The sequence below is a fragment of the Cinclus cinclus genome, chromosome 21 (genome assembly GCF_963662255.1).
Source record: "Cinclus cinclus chromosome 21, bCinCin1.1, whole genome shotgun sequence".
In the NCBI taxonomy this organism is placed as follows: domain Eukaryota; kingdom Metazoa; phylum Chordata; class Aves; order Passeriformes; family Cinclidae; genus Cinclus; species Cinclus cinclus.
Genome location: NC_085066.1, coordinates 8,302,972 through 8,323,166, shown reverse-complemented (window position 1 = coordinate 8,323,166; position 20,195 = coordinate 8,302,972). Strand labels below are relative to the sequence as shown.

Here is a 20,195-nt window from a genome sequence, read left to right as displayed (position 1 = left end):
TTCTAATTCCTGCTCAGCAGGTTTAAGAAAGGTGGTTTGATTTACTCTGAGTGGTGCAGAAACAACAAAATGCCCAGGAGGTTCAATAACAACTTCTACTTGCCAGCATTGAAACACCCTGACAAAATAAGGAATGTAGCAAACTTTAACTTCTCCAGACACAACAGAAAACTAACCAAAAGCATTGACTGGAATTTTTTGGTCTGGCTTCCAGAATATTTTGAGAAGAAAAAGGTAGAACTGGACACAGCACTTGGAGTGCCCAGCACAGGGGAGGCATCACCTCCTTGCTCCTGCTGGCCACATTAGTCCTGTGACAGACCAGGTGCCCTTGGCCACCTGGGTTCAAGCTGGCTTCGAGTTCTTCCCACCTAATTGCTTTAAACCAGCTGTTCCTCTGGTCCCCCACATCCTCCTACCCTCTCATAAATCAGTATGATGGCAAACTGTTTATCCTAATGTTTTAGGTTAAACCCAGCCTTTCCTCTTTCCAGTAGCCTGTGCTCTGAGATTATAAGTATAGCTTCCTGCAGGAGAGTGCTGAGGGTGGATCCTGGACCAGGCTTGGGCTGTTCTGCACTTTGCTGAGACACAGCAGTTGCCAAAAGCCAGGTCACACATCCAGCTGCACTGAGCTCTGCAGCAAAATTAAACTACCATAACCGAGGTTTTTAATGACAAGGAATCTGTAAATGCCAGAAAAACAGAGCAGTTTAAAAACCTGGAGTGTTAAATTGAGCTGGGATGGTAAAACAGAGCAAGGAAACAAGGTTTGCTCAGACATCAAGTGTGTGTTTTCAGACAACTCCGTGTGTTTTCTTGCCACATCAGTGTGGTTTAAACACAACCCCGGGCCTGGAGCAGTGGTTCTGGTGGTCTTGCTGGAGCTGGCAGTAAACAGCCCTGTGGCAGGAATGTGAGGAAGATCAGGAAGCAGCTCAGGATACAGTTATCAAGATATATGTGCTCTTAGGAGGCTGGCTTCTCTTCACAAATGAAACTGGGACTGCAAAGTGTGATTTATCGGGACTTTGGAGAATGTGTGCTGAGGGAATCATGCTGTTTTTGCAATTAGGCTTTAATAAATAATAATAATAATAATAATAATAATAATAATAATAATAATAATAATGAGGCTTTACTTTTGAGCCAAGAAAAATCTCTCTACCAGAGGTTTGCTCTCCGTCATCGAGTAAAAGATGAAATAGAATCGAATTCCAAAAAAATACATATATTTTTTGTGAAGCAAGTAGAGAGTAAAGAAAATAACATTGAACTAAGTAAAAGACTGGACAATTCTTGGGTTTGACACTAAGTTTCCTATTTTTTAAGCCAACACAATTGAATTTTCCCAGAAATCTTTTACACAGAACTTCATATGGATCATCTCTTTGTGCAAAGCAGTCTTTGTCTGAAAGTAACACAGACATTTTTTTAAAAAAGCCCTAATTATAAGAGAAATTATATTTATTACAACAAAAGTCGAGTCTCCTTTGGGATGGACTTGGAGTAATGGATGGTTGGGTCTTCTAATTTATCTAAGTCGTGCAGCATTAGAAAAGCAAATTCAACATATTTACACATGAAGATCTGTGGTCATTTTTTAGAGGGCTGACGTGATCATACATCAAAGGGACTTGACCTTTGGAGCTCCCTGCCTATCTATCAGTGGGAACCAATGTGTGCTTCCTTTGGAAACCAGGGAAGGGAATGCAGCACAGAAAGGAAAAGGGAATATAAAAACCCTGGAAAGATGAACAGATTTTTAAAGAATTTTATTTAGAGTTATCATTTTTTCCCCCCCACATACTTTGATTATAAACTTGAAAAAGAGCAATGAGTCAGAGTGCAGAGGAACAAACATCAATTCTCTTGCTTTTAAATGGAGGTCAGGAACTGAATGCACTCGATGTGTTTGGTTTTAATTCCCTTCATCCCTCTGATGATAGAGATTACATTATTCTGCCCATAAACCAGGCTGTTCACATCCTAGTCACCAGTTCCTCCCACACTGGCCACCATGAAATGAGGCCTTGGCTGTGAACCCTCAGATAACTGATGCCAGATTTAGATTTCCTTCCTAAGGACTTGACAGAAACATCATGGGATTTGACAGGAAACAATCCCTTGTTCTGCAAAAGGTGCCACTTCTAACTCATTTTCATCCCACATATTTAGGTTTGCGCTAGTTAAAATTTCTAGGAGTTTTGTCTTAAACAGAGGCAGAATTGGCACCCAAGGTTCTGTTTAGCTGTTACAGACCAGCAGATACTAAAGGCAGTAATCCCTAAGGTGTTACCTGTATTTAACATGGCAAAACTCAGGTAAATGTACATTTTCCTTCCGAAAGGTAACGTATTAATGTCTTTTTTAACTGATGTGAGATGTATTCTCTAGGCACAATCAGTTTTCAGAACCCTATAAATCAGCTAAGGGCAATTCCATTGCTGGGCAGAAAAATCCCCCAAACTGCGTGGGAAAAAAAGAAAGCATGTTTTAAATCAAAATTAAATTATTAGTTTATAAATGCATCACTTAAGAACTGTAGAACATGGAAGCATAAATAAATGTTACAAATGCACAGCAGTGCTGAATGTTTCTGTGAAGTGCTGCTGCTTTACTAGAACTTTACTAGAGCTTGGTACAAGGACTGTGTTACTACAGCTAGATTTGGGTGAGGCTTGACACCTGTTAGTGCCTCCAAAAACTTGGAGGGGGGCAAAAAAATGTCTACAGTAAAGAATTTATCCTATTTTTGGGGTGCTGATTGCAAGGAAGGGGGTGGGAGGAGCAGATTCCTTGTGGAAAGGGTGCTTTAATTTTTTTTCTTTCACCCCTGTGCAATTTAACTGACCAGGGAGAGCTGTTCACTTCCCTGTGCCTCTGCAGTGTGATGTGAGGAAGATTCTGATTAATTTTATATGGATTTAGAGAAATATTGCTGGATTAATATGACAGTTCTTAGGTTTCTCTTCCCTGTTCTTGACATACACATGCAGTGACTTGCAAAGGGGTGGGAGAAAAGGATTTTGCTTCTTTAATTTAATTGAATATTAGGAGAAATTAATTATTTTAGCCCATTGTAAGGGCTGTCAAGCATTGAACAGGCTGCCAGTAAAGTGGTAGAGTCACTATCCCTGGAAGTGTTCAAAAAGTGTGTGGATGTGGCACTTGGGGACATGGATTAGGGGTGGGCTTGACAGTGCTGGGTTAATGGTCGGACTTGATTTTAGAGGACTTTTCCAACCTTCATGAATTCTACTCCAGACATAAGGCAGCTCACCAGTCTTGAAATCATGGCTGAAAAGCTGATTAATAAAACTCCCTTGCTGATCATGCCTAGGTCAAATTCCCTGGAACCCAGGGCAAATTCTCCACAGCCAGTTTCCACATCTGCCACACACATTGGAGAATGTATGGACAGCACAAACCCATTCAGCACAAGACAAATTGTGCTACTCCTGTGCCATTTATCATTTCAGTGGAGTTCTGTATCCCTTGGAGACTCCTTTTAACATAGGAGGAATCACAGAAATTAATTTCTTTTCTTGGGCTGAATTATAAAAGCCTGAAGCACAAACAAGAGTGTGGTATTTTATGTTCTTGAGGCACAGCCCCACTTACCATGCCCAGAAATACCATTTCCTCCTCTCTCAGTTTCTCTGTTTTCATGCGCTGGTGGTACCCACGCCAAACCTGGATTGTAAACAAAACTCTAATGAGATAAATGGGCCTTGGTACAGCTTCCTTTTCTGGGGCAGACACAGGAAAAAACAAATAGAGGAAGGAAAGACACAATATAGAATTAAAACTATTGCTTTTTAACAGGTTGCCATCTGCTTTTTTAAAATTTATTTTAAACAAATTCTGAGGTGTGTTATCCCCTCATGCTGCACTGGGTAGCTTCTGAAAACTGTCACTGCTTCATGAAGTTTAGATATAAGATTTAGGCTGAGCTCCTGCTCTCATCAGGCTGAATTGTCTGAATTATTCATGTGCAAGAACTCTTTGTGGAACTTAGCACTGACCTCCCTCTGTCCTTTCTTCTAGGTATGGAACAAACTTTTCCCCTGGAGATCACAGAAAAAGGCATGAATTCAGAGATGCACTGAATTCCAAGGGGAGGCCAGGAAGAGCAACTGAGGTCATAAAAATCAGAATGGAAAAACAACATGTTAAGTTACCAAGTCATCCTGCATTGCCAGCGCAGGACTGGTTCCACTGACCTTACATCTAGGGTCCTGTCTCACTTTTTCAACTGGTTTAAATGTTGTATTTCACCTTGCTGGACACCCTAAAAAGGACCATTTCAGAAAGCTTCCCATCCTGTGAGCTGTTTCAGTCTACAGCTGCTCTCCTGACCAAAACATTGTCATTTGGCTTTGCCAGAATTGTTGCTACACAAGAAATTCACCTTCTGAATGCAAGTGGCAGCATCATCTGGATTTTTACCCGTCTCTTCCTCCTCTTTTTTACTTTGTCTTTTCTCTTCAAGGTAAATTCTCCTCATGAATGCTGCTCGAGCGCGGCCCTGGCGAGCCCGTTCTGCCACTTGGATCACTTTAATGCCTTCTTCAAGTGTCATGGCCATGACAGGTTCCTTCAACAGCACAGCCAAAAAAAGGAATGAGCAAAGGAAAGTCATGTTTTGTTAATTGCCTGCCTCAGTTAGAAAATGATATCTTAGGAAACAAAGAGCAGAGACTCCTGTTGATGTGTGATGAGGAAAACCTGCTTTGCTGGGAAACTGCATGGCTCTTGCAGTCCTGCTGAACTTGATGCAGCTGAGCAAAAAGACAGCCATGGGGCTTCATCCTTCTAAAAGGAGAATTTCTTAGCTGTGGAATGTTTTCCTTTCCTTTTCTGAAGGGAGGATTTCAGGATGTGCTGCTGGGATTGCAGTTCTTTTGGTGAAAATGGAAGGAGGGGCTGCTCTGAGTCAGAGGGGAAATATGGATCAGAACAGAAGGGACTCCCCCTTCTCACTCCTGAGAAGCCTCATGCTCCCCATGGAAAAGCTGAATTAGTTGATGTTCATCTACCAAGTGGAGGCAGCTCATATTTAATTATTATATTTATATTGTGTGGTACTTACTTTCAACAGGGCTTTCTAGGACAGAATTACATAGAATAGATTTCCTGAACAGAGTCACACAAACGATGTGCAGAGCAGATTCCTGAGATGAACTCCACTGGTTTTGATCTATGTTGGACTGCTCCTAACAGCACTGCCATGGACACTGGAGAATTCCAGTGGGTTACACAGCAGCCAGGATTTCCTGAGGGGATGAGGTGCAGAAGCGCTGACAACCCTGCAGCAATCCCAGTGGTGAGTGAATTGAAAGTGCAGCACAGGATACTGGCTTTAACATTGGGTGAGGTTATTTTATTGCTGTTTACTGAACCCTCTGGCTCCCTGTAGCAGCCTAGCAAGGGATAGCTGGACCCTGCCAGAGCCTGGTGCTCTGCCTGCTCACTAGACAACCTCATCCCTAATGGATGCCACGCTGCAAAGGGGCAAGAGCAGAACTCTGAGAAGCAAAAAGGCTCCAGGATAAACTGTGGCGTTTAAGCTGGAACAGGATCTCCCCAGAGCAAGGTCAGGTGAGAGGAAGAGCAGAGAACTCACCCACAGCTGTCCTGTGGAGGAACAGGCAGCACTACAGCTGCCCAGCAAAGCCTCTGCAGGAAAGCCTGTGCTCTGTCTCTGCACTGTGCCTGGGGCTGCTTCCATCCCTGGGGACTTTCCCTCTCTTATTTTGTGGGATCAACAGGCACAATCACTGCTGGGGAATTCAGGGTAGTAGTGTGACTAACTAGGCCATCAGCACTGTCTCTTATGGCTACAACATCCATGAATCCAAGTTACCCAGGCATGTAGGCACAGTTGGTTAATTCAGGGATCAACATGCCACTCCCAAAAGGTCAAAAGTATATCAAATCCAGAGCAGCCTTCACTGCAGTGCTCATGTACTTGTTTGTAATGACTTTTGCTCTGCCAAAACTCAGTTTTCTACTCCTCCCAGCAGCTGCAGCCCTGTAGCTGCACGGGGGAAACAGCACTCATTGTTCAGAGGTTATAAACAAGTGAATGGCAACAGTTGTGCTGACCTGAATTTCGAGTTCTGCCCGCTCCAGTGAGGAATCTTGGGCCAGGACAGCTTGGTTTCAGTTGGACTAATTGCATGATGAGGGTTAGTTAGACAAATAAAGCATTGACTTGGCCAAAGTGCTGCTCTTTCTGACACTCTCACCCACAGCAAGCAGAGTAGAATAATTTCCAGACTTGAGATGTGACTCAATATTGTTTGACAGGGAAATCTAAGGTTTCTTTCTGCTTGTGCCTTATCTGTAAACACACTTTTTCTTCCTAACTGCTGTAAAAGCACTTCTCACTTCAGTGTCTCATGTTCAGACACATGTGGCTGTAAACTAAACAAATCAAATACGATATGTAGGTATGGGGTACATTTACCTGTTCTAGCAAACCAGCATTCAGCAAAATCTCATGCAGGTATTGCTCCCTCTCCAGCAGGATTCTCAGGTTTTCTTTAACAAAATACTTTGGGATGGGTATTTCTATGTCTTCCTGGAGGAAGAAAGTCACAAGATGCTTTTTAGGACTGTATTTAAATCACATTACTGAAAAAAATGAACACCTTTACAAAGCAATAAAAGGACAGAGGTTGTTGAATATTTTTTGAGTATTGGGGAATTTGACCTTTGTAACAGCTGCTGTTACTTTTCAATTACTTTAGGCCTAATTCAACAAAAACAAATAAATCAACCCAGTTTGTGAACCATATGAGCCCAGAAAACTTTCTTCTTATAATGGCTCAATTATATTATCAAATTGCTAAAATATTTGGCAGGGTTGCTATAAATTTAAACATGATTTCCACTGAGCTGAATACCTTCGCTGGTGCGATCATCCCACTTCTTGTTTTAATCAACAGGGAAAACAGATCTGTTCTCTTGCCATTTTTTTACCATTATAAGGAACCAAAGCACAATTCTAGGGTTTTTTACAGGTATTCTGAGCTGTAGACAAACTGCCTGTGACTGTCGTAGCTCAGACACTTCTTAAAATCAGACATGACTAGAAGTGCCTGTCTTTACTAATTTCTGTAATTAAAAAGATGTAACTGGTTTACATTTCTCCCAGTTCCATTCCCCATTCCCTCAGCTGCACACTGAGGGACATCCCATGACACCACAAGAAACCTTCCAAGTCAGACTGTGTTTATCCCTGATTATTTTATCCATGCAGAGGTCTGATAAAGTTTCTAAATATTTGTTTTGCTAAGCTCCCTGTTTGCACCTTCCAACAACCCTTGGCAGTTGATGGAAATTATTATATGCTGTACTCTGAGGGCAAATCACTCTGGGTTGATTAAAATCTGGAGATAAAAGAAATCAAGGGGCTTGTCTGGACACCCTCTGTATGATGCGAGGATTTTTAGGCTGCCAGGGAGCAGAGTCAGTGTAGCAGTATCTCAGATGTCTCACCTGGCCTTTAATTCCAAGTGATTCTGGATTGTGACTTTTTCTGACTGGAAATAAGAGATCAAAGCCTCAATGCCAGGCTGGAAGGGGTGGGGAACCTGATTCTCTTCACAATCCTTTCTTGGGGCCCAGCACTGAAAAGTCAGGCTTGGGATGTTTAACCTCGAGTCAAATTTGTGGCTTTTTAGCCACTCCCAGCTCCACATGGGATTTATAGATCCAAATACCTTCACAATTACTCTAGGAAATGGAGTGACTGGGTGTTGGAAGGCAACTGCACAAAAGTACAGAACTGGAGAAACAGGAAAGCTTGGCCTTGAAGTGACACATTACAAAATAGGCAATATCATCACATAAGATACAAAATATTGTGTTCTCTGCCTTCAATCCTGCAGGATTTTAGCACTGATAATAAAGGGAAAGGAATGACTGGAGATAATAATTTCTGGGCAGATGCTTTGAGAAACAGGAGTTATTTCTCCAGTAATTTTGTTCTGTTACCAAGACTATAATAATATTTTATTAAAAAGAACACCCCATAAATCTATATTCTTATCTAATATGGAAAATGAGGAGATTTCAGTTTTTTTCAAAGAAAACAGTGATTGATTTCTGTTGTGGTAGGTAGGTATGTTAATGCCTTCTTAAAATTAAGGTGTGGTGCAGGAATTTGAATTTATGTTTGTTTTTGAGGAGATGTCAGGCCTGAACTTCTCAGACTTGCCAACTTTTTGCTGCAGATGGATTTTACTGCTGAGTCATGAAGAACAGCAGTGCTCAGGATTTCAAAATACAGTTTGAAGGATTAGTTTCTCTGGAGATGTGTTTATGCTCTCTCAGTTTAAAATAGTGATTAATGTTGAAGGTTGGTGGAAATTCCTGACAGTTCCTCTCCTACATTTGCAGATGTGCAGTGGCAAAGAGAAACACGTTTGCAGATCTCAGAATGATGCTATAACGGTATCGGGCAGTTTATCTCAGAGCTGGGATCCTAAAAAAGCAGGAATTTCAGCTGCGTTTAGCAAAGCAGCGGTACCTGAATGTGACAATAGATGGAGCTGTCTGCGAGAGAAGTAACCACCTTTGCCAGCTCATTTTTCCAGCGGCTTTGAAAAGCACAGCTTCCACACTTTGCCTTATTGTCATATTCACGGTGCTGGTTTCACCGTGCCACGAAGGGCAGGCTGCAGTGCACTCTACTTTATTTACCAGTGGCCCATTTTCTGTCTCACCCCACACTGAAATCTGGCAGAGTCAAGCTCCTGACACTTAACAGCAAAGCTGTGAAGTTATTAGTGACAGAGAGTTGGTTTAAATGGGATATTGGGAAGGAATTGCTCCCTGGGAGGATGGAGAGGTCCTGGCACAGGGTACCCAGAGAAGCTGTGGCTGCTCCTGGATCCCTGGCAGTGTCCAAGGCCAGGTTGGACACTGGGGCTTGGAGCAACCTGGGATAGTGGAAGGTGTCCCTGTCCATGACAGGGGGTGGAACTGGATGGGCTTTAAGGTCCTTTCCACCCCAAACCATTCTGGGATTCTATGAATACAAATTCATGTTGTAATATGGAATCATGGAATGGGCCAAATTGAAAGGGACCACAAAAGGTCATCTGCTCCCATCTGCTCCCATCTGCTCCCAGGCAAAGACCCCTCCCTTGCTGAGAAAGGTGAGTGCCATCTGATGCCAGCACTCCTGGCACTGCACAGGTCATTCCATTGTCAAAACCCCCAAAATTATGGTGGTGACACCAGCTGGGGGGCCATTCTGCTTCTTTCAGTATTTCTTCTTCCAAATGGAAGTGTCAGGAGAAAATAACTTGTGCCCCAGAATCCCTTACTAAATGTCCCAAAGCCCTGAAATCTTTTGTGATCACCTTCAGATATGTGTGTTACCCTTTCCCTTCCTGCTGCATGGAAGATCACACCCGTGGGCTGTGAAAAACTTGGAAGTTTCCTGGTGACTCCAGAGGGGCAGCAGGCCCTCCCTGAGGGATGGGTTTGTTTGATACAAACAAAACATCTACAAATCAATCTTTTGCTATGAATTAGCTCCTCATCGAGGTAGCCCTACCGGGACACGCTTGAGATCCATGAGGATGCCATCCATGTAGTGACACTCAGAGCTCTCCAGGGCCACCATCTCTTTCTTGATCTCCAGGATGCGGCCGATGACCCCGTCCAGCACCTGCCGAACCGCCGCCCGCTTCTGCTGGTGGATGAGGTGGTCGTGGGACGCCTCCAGGCTCTGCAAGATTTCCAGGTATTGGACATAGGCAGTGGCCAACATCTTCTTCACCTTCTCCCGGTCCTCCTGTGGCTGGAGGAACTCCTCTCTCTCTCTCTGGAGCATAGTGTCCAGCTTTCTCTGGGTGTCTGCCCACAACTTGATGTAAGTGCTGGTTGGAAAGAGGAGACTCTGTCAATCTGACATGAAAGCAGGAGTCAGTACATGGCGACGCCAGGGCTCTGTGGGTGTGGATTTCTCACAAAGCAAGCCTGGAAGTGTGAGCCATTACATTTACAAGAGGATAATTTTAACTGCAAAGTATTTTGAAAACCATTAGCAGAAGTTTCTGGGTTTGTTTTAAAAATAGGAATCTTAAAATGCTGTTTTATTAAAACAAGCTTAGAGGTTTAAAGCTTTTCAGCTTCATTCTAAAACGCCTGAAGCATCCTTCAAATGCTTGAAGTTGCAACCCCCAACAGTGCCAGGAGTTTTATTCAGTTGTGCTAATTGAGAAGATAGTTTAATTGAAAAGGTGTCTCCCTCCAATGCCTTTTAATAGGGGAAGGACTATTTGAGGCTCTGCATTTTTGCAATGAGAACCAATTCATATTTCTAAAGCTGTGCTACCTTTCTGAAGTGGTTGCTTGGAGTTAACCGCAGGGTAAGGGTGGGGTTGATGCCAATGCTGGAGTGAAGCTCTGGGCCCTAAATCAAATGTGAGGTGAGGAAAGTAATTTGATTTATTCCTATGGTAGCAACTGTTGCACTCTAAGGAATTGCTAAATATCTGGTCTGGTGGCTATGGGATTATGTGGCATGAAAGCTGTCACCTCAGGCCACCTCCATTCCTAGGAGCAATAATGCTGCTCACTTGGTAGTTTTGGTAGGAAAAGGTGGAGTTCTGATGTGAGCACGGACTGCCTGTCAGTGGCTTTTCATGGGAAAAGAAGATCAGAATATCCTGCGGGATCAGCCTAAGGGAGTAAGAAGCAAGCAATGAGGTTTTTATTCAGAGAAGGGATTCAACAGCAGGTTTGTGATGGAAAGGTGTTAATAACACCTGTGGCAGTGAAGACACTCTAGATCCTGTTCTCCTTTGCCAGATGGAGAACTCTTGGCAGTGGTAAGTGTTAAAAAATCCTACATCTTTGAAAATGACTCTCTAGGAACAGAGCAAGGAAATTCCTTCTGCACTGAGACTTAGTTGTGCTGGGAGAAAACCAGTTCATTCACACTGTCATGCTGAGGGGAAAACAGTGGCTATGGAAACAGGGACTGCTGACTTGTTGCTTAATCCTAGGAATGAAAACCATTGGCTTCGATGGCTCAATCTATACCCATCCATGAGCTGAACCAAGTTGCTGTTCCTAGAACTGCTCAAAGAGGGATGAGGGAGCAGAAGGCCCTGCCTTTGTTAGATGAGCTTTGAGAGCACTGAGGGAGTGTTGGTGTATTTATCCTGAAAGCTGGACAGATGTCAGCATTGTTTGTTGGAGCTCTGTGAGCTGATCTTATCATTCCCAGTCCTGGAGGTCAGAGTGACCCAAGGCTTGTGCTGCAAGAGGGACATGTGGGTTGGGACAGGACAAACTCCAGTCCTCAAATGCCCTCAGTGTGGGGTATCCTGCATGCCCTGGGTGGTGACAGAACTGTGGGACTCCCCTCTGTAGTCAGCAAAAACACCAACAAACCCAAACCCTGCTATTGAATTTGCACCATTAATGTTTTAAAGGGCGTATTATACTCTTCTTCAGCTGATCTGGCTTTCTGCAGGATGCAGCTGGCCTTGCTTTTCCTAATGCTTCTGCAGCCCACCCAGGTCTTTCCCCTTCCTTTTTTTTCTTTTTTTTTTTTGTTTTTCCTACTTCATTTACATACCATTGCACGCATCAGTCAATTGCAGCAATTAACCCAGGTGCAGGAGATAAACAGAATAAACCGGGCAGAGGGGAGAAGATGGGGACAAGCAAGGCCAGCAGGAGCTGGAGCCAGGACACGGAAGGATGTGAGGCACGCAGGAGGAAACGGCGTAGCGCTGTATGTACTTTGTATGAATTCCCACAGATACTGGAGAGGTTGGCAACCTTTGAGGAAGCCCAGCCCTGTGGGGTGTCCCCACAGCCATCCAGTTGATTTGTGAGCCGTGGGGATCCTTGGGCTGGAGCCTTTCCTGTGCAGCCTTTACTGCTTGGAGACGCTGGATTGTGCTGCACAGAGAAACAACCATCCGCTCTGATTTCCAATAATCTCCCTCTCTGCCTCCTCTGACTGAGGAATGTCAAGTGGTTCCTCCTGCTGAGCCAGCTCATATCCAGTTTCTTTTTCTATTGGGAATGGTCTGTGCAAGGAGGAGGGGGCTGGAGCGCTGCAGCCCTTCGGAGGAAGGACGTTACCATGAGGCACTGCAGATAGCATGTAATTGCTTCCATAAAGCATTAGTTTATCAGATAAGCACGGGGATGATCGCAAGCACGGGTGCTGAGGGTCAGATGTTAAGACTGGGGATGTTATGGGATGACTGTGGCTTTTGCAACAGCGGTGTTTTGTGCAGATGATGGCAAAAGAAAGCATGGGCCCACTGGAGAACGAAGCACTGAAGGAAAAGGCTGATGTGAAAGTGAAACATTCGGAGCTCACAGCCCCAGGTACCTGCTGTGTTCAGGGTGACTGACCCCCAGATTTCTTAGGCATGGGATGGGGACATCAGACACTGGGTAACAGGACAGGGCAAGCAGAAATCTGATTTGAGTCTTGTGTTGTTTCACCCTGATTAAAAACTAGAGGACACGTCCCCAAAATAGGATTTTAAATGGTTATTTCAGGTTTTACTGGTGCCCAAATGCGCACCCTTCTGGACTAGTCTGAGGGATGAGATGTGCCCGGTGTTTAGAGCTCCTTTTGGGGAACTTGGCACAGCTGCTGTGAAACAGAAGAACCCTTCAGCTTTGGAGACAAAGGTGCTCGAGTGTAGTCAGGAGGAGCAACTTCAAGGCTACACCTTAAAAGAAAAGGAGAGCACTGCCTCTTGTTGCCTGTGAATCAGACACTGTGTGATCCCAAAGTCCCTATTGGAATTTTTGCCTATTTGCTCAGTGTCCCTTTGCATTAAGTTGTGAATTCCCTCAAAATTGTTTCCACACGCTGCAAGGGGAGGACAATGTAGCCTCGAATGCACTGGGTTTTTATTTACTGTTACTAGCCCACCCTGTAGGTTCAGTTCTGTTCTGAGCTGTGTCTCTGCCCAAGGATATTCCATCAGATTTAGGTTGAATTAGAGCCTCTAACTCACCTATTACTGCAGGTAATGAGCCTAACTTTCTTATTCAAGGCTTAAGATAAAAAAACTATTAAATCCTGGAAAAGAAGGCTGTCTCTTGATCTCTTTGTGCATATAGCACTTTAAGTAATGCTATAAATTGTCATAGCAACTCCCAAATAGGGGTGCTATAGGGAAAATAAGCAATGCTGTAATGGGATGAGGAAGAAGCACATCAAGTGACTGAACTCCAGAGTCCCCAGAGTGATTTCTGGCAGCTCACAGTTTGGAGGGAAGGTCAGAGCTTTAACTCCTCAATGATGTCCCTTTTCTTCACTCCCACAAAGTAGAAACAGAGCCTAAAAAACGATCTTAAGAAGTTTCTTTTGCCCAAAGCCTGATTGCCAGTTCAAATATTGCTTTTACTGCTCAAAAGAAAACCTGCTCTCCTTATTTAGAGTGAAGCTTAACAACATAGGGTTTTTCTCCTGCTGAAGTTATAAAGAGATGTTTAAAATGCTGCCAAATTGTACATGCCTTGTTTTAGTATTGTAGGGCCCTCTAATTCTGCATGTTTGTTTGAGCCATCTCTCCTAACACTTGGAAAAGCTTGTTGGTTTTGAGTCCAGCTGAGGTGAGCCTGCTTACTGGTGTTGGACTGGTTTTAAGGCTTAAGCATGCCCTTCTTGGAAGGGTTTGTGCTGAGCATGCGAACAGTCCCCGAGGCCAATCCTGAGCCAGGAGAAGAATCTGGCATCAGTGGGGTTACCTTTGTGTGGCTTTTATTCCTCCCCACCAGAGCATCTCTGTGCTTTACTCACTGCCAAAGGGAACACTATTCCTGTTATTCCAGGACATGGCACAGCATGTCTTTGCATCTCTGTATGGGCTGAACCCTGGCTTCTTTGATGCCTGATTATTCCTTAGGAATATCTCCTGCTTTCCCATGCTAAAGCTGCAGTAGTGCAGTGCTGCATGGGTCTCACTGGTTGATCCTGATGGATGGCAGGAGGTGGAAGGGAAAACATTTGACTGTGACTCCAGCTTTCCTCAGCTCGTTTGGAAACTCCTATGTGATTAAAGGAGCGCTAAATCGTGTGTGTTAAAACACTGCTGAAGGAACCTCTGCTGCCACTGCACACCCCACCTTGTATTTCTTTCTCAGAAATGAGACTGGGCTGTGCTGAGGGGTGGAGAAACTGCCACAAGGATTTGTGCGAACAAGGGGAGGAGGAGCAGGGCTCGAGGAGCCTGGCACAGAACACAAGAGCGCTGGTAAAGGAGTAGAGGGGACCGAGATGTGGGGCTGGTGACAAGGAAATGCACACAGGGGCCACTCCTCAGGGTCCCCTGGCCACACTCGGAGCCTGACAGGTCAGGCATTGTGCTAAGCCCGGGGCAAACACGGGGGAGGGAAACCCTGCCCTGCAGCCTCTGGAAAATAAAGAAACAAGAGACAAAGGTTGGGAGGGGAAAGTGAGGCCCTGAGAGGAAAAAGGGGTTTTTAATGCTGTTGCTGTTGCTGCTTTATTTAAAATTATTTTTCTAAAAATCACCAGGCTCAGGATGCCTGCTGGCTGATTCAGATCAGCACTTACCTGTTCCCTCACAGGTATTGTGTGGTGATTACATTATAGAAGTAGCCCCCTCTTTTCTCTTTTGTACTATTATAGGCAAACATTTTTTGCATTGGAGAGGTGCAGGCAGAATCAGGGATCAGTGGGGCCTTACGACAAAACCTGACTGAGCTCAAGAAGTGTTTAGACAATGCTCAGAGGCACAGGGTGAGGCTCCTGGGGTGTCCTGTGCAGGGATCAGTGGCCCTGGTGGGTCCCTTCCAACTCAGCACTGATTCTGTGAACCAGATTGACTGAAATGTTGTCAGAATTAATTGCTGATTTCAAAGCCTTTAACCTGCAGTCTGAAGCAGTTCAGGCTCATGAGCCTGTTTAAGCCTGCCTTGCTCCCAAAATAAGATTAGTCGCACAATTATGCCAAACTTCTCAGCTGGTGGTGAATGTGACTCTGCCAGATGACTTTTTAAGTAGGCTTGCTCCAGCCACGATGTTTTAGAGAGTTGGAAGCATTTGGGGGAAAATAAAGGATAAACCTCAGTAGGCTTTGGTAGTGACAAGAGAAGAAAACATGCAGCCTGCTGGCATTGTTAACGTGAACAGCTCTGTGCTTCTGTCATCTCCAATTTCAGTCCTGGGTACTATGACAGAAAGTGAAGGGGGGATAAAAGATTTGTGTGGCAGAAATGTAATAGGAAACCACAGGGAAGGAAAGGAAGCAGCTTCATGCTGCAGCAGCAACACACCTCAGCAGGTCTCAAACACCTGCTCCAGCCAAACTCACATGGCTGGCAGGAAAAAAAACTGTTTCCTTCTAGTTTTCTGACAAAACCCCTTCTTTTCCAACATGGCAAAGCAATTAAGGTGTGGGAAATGCTATTTTGATCTGTCAAACACTCCGAAGTCTGCCCTCCTATCCCTCAGGCTGCAGCTCCTGCCTGGGCTGGGGGTGCCCTTCCCTCTGGGGTCAGCAGGAGAATCGTGCCCTAGGCTGATCCCACAGTGTGGGCAACAGGAAAGGGGGGAATTCTGTCCCTCTGCCCTGCTCAGGTGAGGCCCCACCTGCAGAGCTGCCTCCAGCCCTGGGACCCAGCACAGGAAGAACCTGGAGCTGCTGGAGAGAGTCCAGAGGAGGCACCGGGATGGGACAGCTCCATGGAAAGGCTGAGAGAGCTGGGAGTGCTGGAGAAGCTTTGGGGTGACCTAACTGTGGCCTTCCAGTACCTGAAGGGAACCTGCAAGGAAGACAAGATTGACGAGGGTCTGGAGTGCCAGGACAAGAGGGAATGTCTTCCCACTGCCAGATGTCAGGGACAGATGGGATAATGGGAAGAAATTTGTGTGTGAGGGTGGGCAGGCCCTGGCACAGGGTGCCCAGAGAAGCTGTGGCTGCCCCTGGATCCCTGGAAGTGTCCCAGGCCAGGTTGGACATTGGGGCTTGGAGCAGCCTGGGACAGTGGGCGGTGTCCCTGCCCATGGCAGGGGTGGAAGGAGATGAGCTTTAAGGTCCCTTCCCACCCCAAACTATTCTGAGTTATATGAACAGTGCTTTGCAAGCACGATTTTTCCTTCCAGGCAGTATTTGCCTATGACACACTTTACTGTTTCTGTCAACAAAGTTTATTTCAGCTTTAACTATCTTATGTATTTTTTTTCTTTTTTACTCCTCTCGGCCTTGGAAAAGGAAGGGGTAATTACCCATCCAGCTGCCAACAATTCCATGCATAAAGGGCTGTGTCTGGGTGCTGCTCTAACCCTGCCAGGAGCAGGAGGCTCTAAGCTCAAAGCTGACACCATCTACTTAGTTTCCTGAAAACTGGGGCTTTTTCTTTCCCTGTTTTCCAGCACAAGTGCTGCTGGGATATTTCCACTGACAATGCTTTTTCCCAGAGGAGACACTGAACGAGTAATACACGACATCTTTCCCTACCTGCTCATTAAGGATGAAGGGAGGCACAGGAGGGAGTTGCAGCTTTGAGTCTTAGCTGTGATCAATTTGATCCTGTCTCTGATTTCCTGCTTTAACATAAGCAAGATGATGTGCTAATGCTCACCAGGGGTGGAAAGAGGGGCAAAGATGAATCTGTGACTGCTTGGGAGATGTATGAGAGAGAACATGCAAGGAATGCCCAGGAGGAAGCTAATAATTGTGGTGTTTGGATGGAATTTGAAGAATATGGCCTGGGGCCAGACGCTGAATGAGGGGATAAAAAGAAATATTCAACCATGGCCCAATAGCTGAATGAGGCTGGGGCCCCGTGGGAAGAAAATAGGATGTGATCACAGCATCAGAAACTGCATCGTAATGCAGCCACAGAATGTGGGGGGGAGAGGAGAGGGGATTAGAAGTTGCACTGACATTTTTTCCCATTTGGGTTTTGCAACCTTAATTTTCTTCAGCTGAGCCTTGGGGATGTGATATAAAACACAGAGCTCTGCTCTGGTTGTTTCTGTTGGAAGCAGGAAGGGAGATGCCCAGGATCTTGTCTTAGATCAATATTTAACCAGTGAATTAATATAAATTCTATCTGTGACACGAGATTAAATTTTAAAGCGCTTTGATTGTTTAAAGCTCCTTGGTGGCAATGGCAAATGTCTTGTAGCTGATTAAAACCTGGCAGGAGTGGTAGCAGTGCCAAGACTCAGCTTTGAACGTGTCTGGACTAGGGCTGTCAGGGGCAAGGTAAGAAATCACTGGTCAGGATCCCACGGGTCAAGGAGAGAGTAAACAAATCCATAAAAGAGGAGGAGACACAGCAGGAAAACAAAAATGCAGCAGCATCTCTGTGAATCTCCAATGTCTGGAACAGAAGGTACGTCTGCATGCAAATGCTGGGGCTGAGTGCTTTGGGAAGTGAGATACTCCAGCACTTTTTAATCACCTTATGCTTAATGGCTCTGTTCCCTCCAGAGTGCTGAGACTGTCCCTAGAAAATGCCAGGCATGTCTGGACATGCTGACTTTTCCCTTGGCTGGCTGCTGGACTTAGTGACCCTAAGAGAACATTGCTGCTCTCTGAGCATACTATCTCTGCCCTGACATGGAGCTTCCTGAGGCAGTAGAAATTAAATTTTCTGCTTTAGTCCACACCTCTTAAGATCACAGGACCTTGAGGACGGTGAACATGTCTTGGAACTCAAAGTTGACTTCAAGCTCAACGAAAGCTGTGTAGCATTTCTATTTCTGAAGAACCAAAGTTCTTTCTCATAACCCCCTTTCATTATCAGCTCTTTGCTTCGCTGCCTTCAGGTAAGGCAGGTTAAGTAATTTTTGTCACGTGGGATTTAAAATACCTTGCAAATAGCCTCAAGTTGTACCCAGGGAAGGTTTATAGAATAACAGAACCATGGAATGGTGTGGGTTGGAAGGGACCTGAAAGCCCATCTTGTTCTACTCCCCGCCACGGGCAGGGACACCTTCCACTACCTCAGGCTGCTCCAAGACCCATCCAACCTGGCCTGGGACACTTCCAGCGGTGGGAGAGCCACAACTTCTCTGGGCACCCTGTGCCAGGGCCTCAGCATCCTCACAGGGAAGAACTTCTCCTTAATATCCAATCTTTACCTGCCTCCCTGCTTAAGGATATTCTCTCTTGCCCTTATTACTTCATACCTGTGTGAAAAGTCCTTCTCCAGCCTTCCTGTAAACCCTGTTTAGCAAAACATTTCTTCATGGAAAGAAGATGGTGGAGTCCCCACCCCTGGACAGATTTAAAAGCCATTTGGATGTGACACCTGAGGACTTGGGTTAGTGGTGGCCTTGGCAGTGCTGGGGAATAGTTGGAGGTGATGATCTCAGAGGGCTTTTCCAACCTAAACAACTCTGATTTATGGTACACAGCCAGCATAACCTCACTACATCCAACCATGTTAACAGAAGCCTCGGTAACTTGTTTGAGATCCAACCCTGACTCGTGTTTAGGAAGTGTATTAGCCCAGTTATAAATCCTGTGCTGTGCACAGCTACAGTGTCATTACTGCAACCTGAGCCAAAGAGCTACAACACCAAATTGGAGTCCCTCACTAGCACATTGCTCAGGAACAGGACTGGATATGTATTTTTGTCATGTGGCATAGACATATGATCATATTTATATGGATTTGCTGTTCAGTGCTGGCAATGCCATAGGAAATGCTAAAAAGCCCTGTCTCTATTAAAATTAAACTGAGCCAAAGCAGTTGAAGCACAAGTATTTTTCCAGCTATGCTCAGTTTAATGCCTCTGGTGTTAATCTGGCTCAAATAACAGCAGCCATGATTCAGAGACTAGGTAGCAATGACAGATTCTGAGATAAGTCTGAAGAGGAGGTCAAACACCACTTTTGTGGTTTTTTTTTCCTTTCTTCCTTTATCTCTTTTTAAACTTTCTTTTATAGAGCACAATTCAGATAACTCTCCACTGCCCTGCGAACTTCACTTAACTGATCCTGTGAGTGCTAGGCATGATTTATACAAGCCTTGCATTGGATCCACCAGGGATCTAACCAGATTTTCCTCCAGCTAGATGCTGTGCTGGGTCTGTCCTTGGACACAGCCCCCAGACAGTCTCTGCCCTGCCCTGGCCTTGGGGATGCTGTTCTTTATTCCTCTCACCCCACCTTCCTCTCCTGAACCAAGGAACTGCCTGGCTGGAAGGCAGTGGAGTTTTCACTGGTATCTGGCTGGGGCTGCCAATGTGCGGAGGCAGGAGAGAAAAAAAGAAAGCTGGAGAAAACAATCTCAGAGGAAACCCTATTGCTCTCTGCAGCTGCCTGAAAGGTGAGCTGGGGCTCAGCTGCTTTTCTCAGGCAACAAGCACTAGGATAAGAGGAAATAGCCTCAAATTAAGCCAAGAAGGTTAAGATTGGATATTAGGAAAATATTCTTCACTGAAAAGAGTAGTTAAGCATTGAAAGAGGCTGCCCAGGGGAATGGTAGAGTCACCATCTCTGAAGTAGATGTGGCATTTAACAGAATGTTTTGGTTGAAGGCTGGACTTGGTCATTTTGCAAGTCTTGTCCAACCTTAACACCTCCATGAAACCCAAGGTGCTGGTAAAAAGGAGAGCTGCTCTACTTCTGAATTTGGAAGGATGTTTTAGAATCTGAGGGAGTTTTACCTGGCAAAAAGCTTTTGGAAAGAGGATACTGGGCAAAAGAAACAGGGCTCTTTGAGGTTGGTACCACTGATGCCAGAGGAGAGAGACCATGGGAAAGATGCCAGGAAAAGCTTTGCTCTCAACCTGCTGGGGTTGGATATGGTCAGATTTAAATGTGAAGGAAAGGAGCAGAAGGAGGTAGCAAATTTCCCCCAGCTCCCCGAGGAGTTTTAATTTTTTTTTTTTTCTCTGATGCACTATTATTCATTGAATTTGTACAAGCCATATCCATCTCAGAACTGGGAAAAAGAGCCTCCCCAAACTGGGCCGTGGAGCTGGAAGCAGCAAACAGCACAACACTGGGGGATAATATCATGGAAGATGCTCACAGCTCAGCTCCCAGCGTTGCAGCACAGCCATAACAATAACACTAATTACTATTAATAATAATACTTGATTAATAGTGATAATTAATAATAATACTACTGGATTAAGATGTGGGCTTGGAGTGATGTTCCTGGGAAAGTGAGCACAGCTCCTTGCGGGCGCTCTGATC

The 20,195-nt window shown here is 45.0% G+C and overlaps 1 protein-coding gene across 1 annotated transcript in view; it reads right to left on the bottom strand.

Annotated features, from left to right (window-relative positions):
* Positions 1-18,431, bottom strand: part of IQCA1 (IQ motif containing with AAA domain 1) — a 95,664-nt gene extending 77,233 nt beyond the window's left edge. The window contains exons 1-6 of the mRNA XM_062506644.1: positions 18,419-18,431; positions 18,176-18,212; positions 9,578-9,902; positions 6,476-6,589; positions 4,415-4,600; positions 3,625-3,696 (exon numbers count right to left, since the gene is read on the bottom strand). Coding sequence (XP_062362628.1) covers positions 3,625-3,696; positions 4,415-4,600; positions 6,476-6,589; positions 9,578-9,902; positions 18,176-18,212; positions 18,419-18,431 — 747 coding nt within the window. The remainder of the gene's footprint in view (positions 1-3,624; positions 3,697-4,414; positions 4,601-6,475; positions 6,590-9,577; positions 9,903-18,175; positions 18,213-18,418) is intronic.
* Between the last annotated feature and the right edge of the window lie 1,764 nt (positions 18,432-20,195).